The sequence below is a fragment of the Chaetura pelagica genome, unplaced genomic scaffold (assembly GCF_000747805.2).
Source record: "Chaetura pelagica isolate M959 unplaced genomic scaffold, ChaPel_1.0 scaffold729, whole genome shotgun sequence".
NCBI classification, from domain to species: domain Eukaryota; kingdom Metazoa; phylum Chordata; class Aves; order Apodiformes; family Apodidae; genus Chaetura; species Chaetura pelagica.
This window is the reverse complement of record NW_009954707.1, coordinates 216,588-218,026: the sequence shown is the minus strand read 5'-3', so window position 1 is coordinate 218,026 and position 1,439 is coordinate 216,588. Positions and strand designations below refer to the sequence as shown.

Genomic DNA, 1,439 nt, shown 5'->3' with positions numbered 1-1,439 from the left:
CTCCCCGGCCGGATTGGAAGCAAAGCAGGTGAAGGAGCCCGTGTCCTTCACCGTCGTTATAAGGATGTCGAGTGTCCCGTTGTCGTACACCACGGACCTCGTCGCGTTTGAAATCAGTTTTCCCTCAGGTGAAATCCAGTGAATGGCTGGCTCGGGGTCCCCCCGGGCCTTGCAGCGCAGGGCTGCCCGCTGGCCCTCCAGCACCCGCAGCTCGTGGGTGTGCCGGGTGATGAGGGGAGGCTCGCACAGGAACTCCTCCTCGGGGATCGACCAGAAGTACCGGCCAGACAGCAGCGTGGGAGAAGCACAGGTCTCCAGGTCATCTTCCCTCGAGAGGCGCCTCAGCCACAAGAGCTCACAGTTGCAATGCAAAGGGTTCCCACCAAAGCTCAATGCAAAAGTCGAGGGGCTGATAATTCCTGAGGTTGCTAGTACCTGAGCTCGCTGGAAGAGAGGATCAGGCGGTAGCTTCTGCAGTTTGTTAGACGTGACGTCCAACCTGGTCATCTTGTGGAGGTGGGAAAAGGTCCCCTTAGGAATATGGTCAATCATGTTGTGGTCCAGACTGAGCGTGTGCAAACTAACCATCTTCTCCACTGCATCCCAGGGGATGGTTTCCAGATTGTTGTAAGACAAATCCAATTCCTCGAGAGCTAAAACATCATCGAAAGCTGTGGAAGAAATTAAAGTCAGCTGGTTGTTGTTAAGTATCAAGTGGTGAAGATTGGAGAGCCCACTGAACATGTCATTGGTGATCTTAGTCAATCGGTTGCTGTTCAAATGCAAAGCCCGCAAGTTGCGCAAGTCAGCAAATGCGTGAGGTGTGATAAAACTGATTGTATTCCTGGACAGTGTCAGGTCCACCAGGCTGGTCATGTTGGCAAAGTCTTTCCTTTTAATGTTTGTAACAAAGTTGTCTGCCAGCCTTAACTCCACGGTCCTCCTGTCAATGTTGGGAGGAACAAACAAGAGCCCTTTCTTGGCACAAAGGGTGGCAAGGTTCGGAGACAAGATCTGACAGACACAGCGCTTGGGGCAGATCTGAGCTCTCACTGCTATGCCAATGAACAGCAGAAACAAAAGCAGTTTTTCCATTGTAGATCAGGTTCAAGAGCCTGTAAGGGAGAGCAAACATCTGTTACTCTCTGCTAGGTAAGCAAATCACGTAGTAAAAAAGCAAAGACAAACTGTCTGTGGTAAATCAGGAAACTGAGGTTCATGCAATGGAGTGTCATCCAGATCTTGTTACCTGATGGCTTTGTCATTCTCTGCATCCTGACATAAGAGCTTCTGTACCACCTTCCAGAAGAACAACTGAGATAGATACATTTTTGCTTACACACAGACATATACACACAGACACACATATACAAATGGCAAAGCAATGTGGCAGCAGCTGGTGGCCTCAGCATAGAATCATGGAATGGTGAAGGTTGGTA

At 50.0% G+C, this 1,439-nt stretch overlaps 1 protein-coding gene across 1 annotated transcript in view; it reads right to left on the bottom strand.

Moving 5' to 3' along the window:
• Positions 1-1,095, bottom strand: part of LRFN1 (leucine rich repeat and fibronectin type III domain containing 1) — a 3,454-nt gene extending 2,359 nt beyond the window's left edge. The window contains exon 1 of the mRNA XM_010005660.1: positions 4-1,095. Coding sequence (XP_010003962.1) covers positions 4-1,095 — 1,092 coding nt within the window. The remainder of the gene's footprint in view (positions 1-3) is intronic.
• Between the last annotated feature and the right edge of the window lie 344 nt (positions 1,096-1,439).